General features: G+C 53.8%; 1 protein-coding gene across 1 annotated transcript in view; it reads left to right on the forward strand.

Annotated features, from left to right (window-relative positions):
- Positions 1 to 2,631, forward strand: part of EMH_0068540 (uncharacterized protein) — a gene marked incomplete at both ends in the record, with an annotated part of 4,792 nt that overhangs the window by 1,598 nt on the left and 563 nt on the right. Inside the window, 5 exons of the mRNA XM_013498755.1 lie at positions 84 to 472; positions 720 to 842; positions 1,470 to 1,682; positions 1,909 to 2,054; positions 2,464 to 2,550. Coding sequence (XP_013354209.1) covers positions 84 to 472; positions 720 to 842; positions 1,470 to 1,682; positions 1,909 to 2,054; positions 2,464 to 2,550 — 958 coding nt within the window. The remainder of the gene's footprint in view (positions 1 to 83; positions 473 to 719; positions 843 to 1,469; positions 1,683 to 1,908; positions 2,055 to 2,463; positions 2,551 to 2,631) is intronic.

The raw sequence follows: 2,631 nt of genomic DNA on the forward strand, positions 1-2,631 counted from the left end.
ACTACAGCAACAGCAACACCAACACAATCTCACTGCAGCAGAAACATCTTCTTCTTCTGCCTATCCATCATCAATCCATGCAGCAAATATCAATACCCCCAGGGGCTCCTTTGGGGGCCCCCCGGGGGCCCCCCCTGGGGGCCCCCCCGGGGGGCCCCCTGGGGGGGCCATTGGAGGGGCCCTTGGGGGGGCCCCCGGGGGCCCCCCTGGGGTCGCCATGGAGGGAAAACTTGGGGGGCCCCCCGGGGGGGCCCCCCTTGGGGGCCCCCCTGGGGGGGCCCCTGGGGGGGCCCCCGGGGGCCCCCCGTTGGGTGGAGGGTTTGATTTGTGTGTGTTTGTGGATTGTGCTGAGAAGAAGGCTGAGGAGGTGGAGGGTTTTTATTTTGTGTGTCGCAGCAGCGCGCTGCAGCAGCAAAAGGAGACGCTGCAGCAGCTGATAGATGCTGCAGCAGAAGAAGCAGGGATGCAGCAGGTATTTTACTCATTAGATTGCTGCTGCTGCTGCTGCTGTTGCTGCTGCTGTTGTTGCTGTTGCTGCTGCTGCTGTTTTTTGTGCTGCTGCTGCGCTTGTTGGTGCTGCTGCTTTGCTGCTGCTTGTTCTGCTGCTGCTGCTGCTGCTGCTGCTGCTGCAGCATATATTCTTGTTGTTCCTGCTGCTGCTGCATATACCGCTGCTGCTGCTGCTGCTGCTGCTGCTTCTGCTGCTGTTGGGTGCGCAGGAGGCTGCTGCTCTGCGTGAGGTGCAGCAGCAGCTGCTGCAGCAGCAGGAAGAAGCGGTGGGGTGTGAGGATTTTGCTGCTGCAGCAGCAGCAGATGAGCAGCTGCAGCAGACAGCTGAGAAGGTGGGGGGCTCCTCTGTCTTTTTTTTATTTTTTCTTTTTTTATTTTTTTTTGTTTCTGTTTTGTTTCTTTCTTTGTTTTTGTTTTTGTTTTTCTTTCTTTTTTTTTATTTTTCTTTCTTTTTTTTGTTTTTGTTTTTGTTTCTTTCTCTGTTTCTTTCTCTTTTTCTCTCTCTCTGTCTTTGTCTTTGTCTCTGTTTTATATCAGTTGATGAAGAGACAAAGACAGAGAACTTTGCTGCTGCTGCTGCTGCTGCTGCTTCTGCTTCTGTTGCTGCTGCTTCTGCTGTTGCTGCTGCTGCGGTGTTCACCGGAAGCCCCTGCCTGTGGGCCTCGTGCTGCTGCTGCTGCTGCTGCTGCTGCTGCTGCTGCTGTTGCTGCTGCTGCTGCTGCTGGTGGGGCGCGGCATTTTTGCTGCTAGTGCTGCTGCTGCTGTGTTTTGCTGCTGCTGCTGTTGTTGCTGTTTCTGCTGCTACTGGTGTTGCTGCTGCTGCTGCTGTTGCTGCTGCTTCTATGGGGTCGTCTCCTTCGCTCTTGGTAGCTTTCCTCATACTTGCTGCTGCTGCTGCTGCTGCTGCTGTGTTTTGCTGCTGCTGCTGCTGCTGTGTTTTGCTGCTGCTGCTGCTGCAGCTGAGTTGTGTGCAGCTGCGGTCTCTCCACTTGAAGCAGCAGCAGCAGCAGCTGCTGCAGCAGCTTGCGGATATAACAGATGGGTTGCTGCAGCAGCTGCAGCAGCTGCAGCAGCAAGCAACAGGGGAGCAGCAGCAGCTGCAGCAGCAGCTGCAGCAGCAGCTGCAGCAGCAAACAGAACTGCAGCAACAGATGCGTGCTGAGGCAGAGGAGGTAACTGCAGCAGCAGCAGCAGCAGCAACAACAACAAACAACAGCAACAACAGCAACCGCAGCAGCAACAGGAACAGCAGCAGCAGCAGCAGCAGCAGCAGCAGCAGCAACAACATGCACGGATGCAACTGTTCTGCCTGCCGCTTCATTGCTCCTTGTTCTCCTGCTGCTGCTGCTGCTGCTGTTGCTGCTGCTGCTGCTGCTGCTGCTGTATGTGTTGCTGCAGCGGCTGCAGCAGCTGAAAGAAGACGCTGCTGCATTTGAAGCAGAAGCAGAAGCAGCAGCAGCAGCAGCAGCAGCAGCAGCAGAAAATATGAAGGCAGCAAAACAAGAAGAAGAGGATACACTGCTGGACCTGCAGCAGCAACGCTTGTAAGCGATAGGCACACTGCTGCTGCTGCTGCTGCTGCTGCTGCTGCTCTTGCTGCTGCTGTTGCCGTTGCTGCTGCTGTAGCTGCTGCTCCTGCTGATGCTGTTGCTGATGCTGCTGCTGTTGCTGCTTCTGTTGCTGCTGCTGTTGCTGGTGTAGCTGCTGCTGTTGCTGCTGCTGCTGCAGCAGCTGCTGCTGGTTGCTGCTTCGTTGCTGCTGCTGCAGTTGCTTCTATAACAGTTGCTGCGGCTGCTCTGTTTGCTGCTGCTGCTGCTGCTGCTGTTGCTGTTGCTGCTGCTGCTGCTGATGCACCGCCTAATCCGCCGTTTGTATTGCTTTTTCTCTCTCTTTAAGGTATCTAGGGTTTAGGGTTTAGGGTTTAGGGTTTAGGGTTTAGGGTTTGTGGTTTAGGGCCCTAGAGAAGCAGCTGCAGGAGACGCAGCAGCAGCTGCAGCAGCTAGATATTAAAACAGCAGCAGAAAAAGAAAGAATAGAAAGGTAAGCAGCAGATTTATTTATTTATTTATTTATTTATTTATTTATTTATTTATACATTTATTTATTTATTTATTTATTTAT

This window comes from Eimeria mitis, genomic scaffold (genome assembly GCF_000499745.2).
Source record: "Eimeria mitis Houghton genomic scaffold, Emh_scaff3690, whole genome shotgun sequence".
Classification (NCBI taxonomy): domain Eukaryota; phylum Apicomplexa; class Conoidasida; order Eucoccidiorida; family Eimeriidae; genus Eimeria; species Eimeria mitis.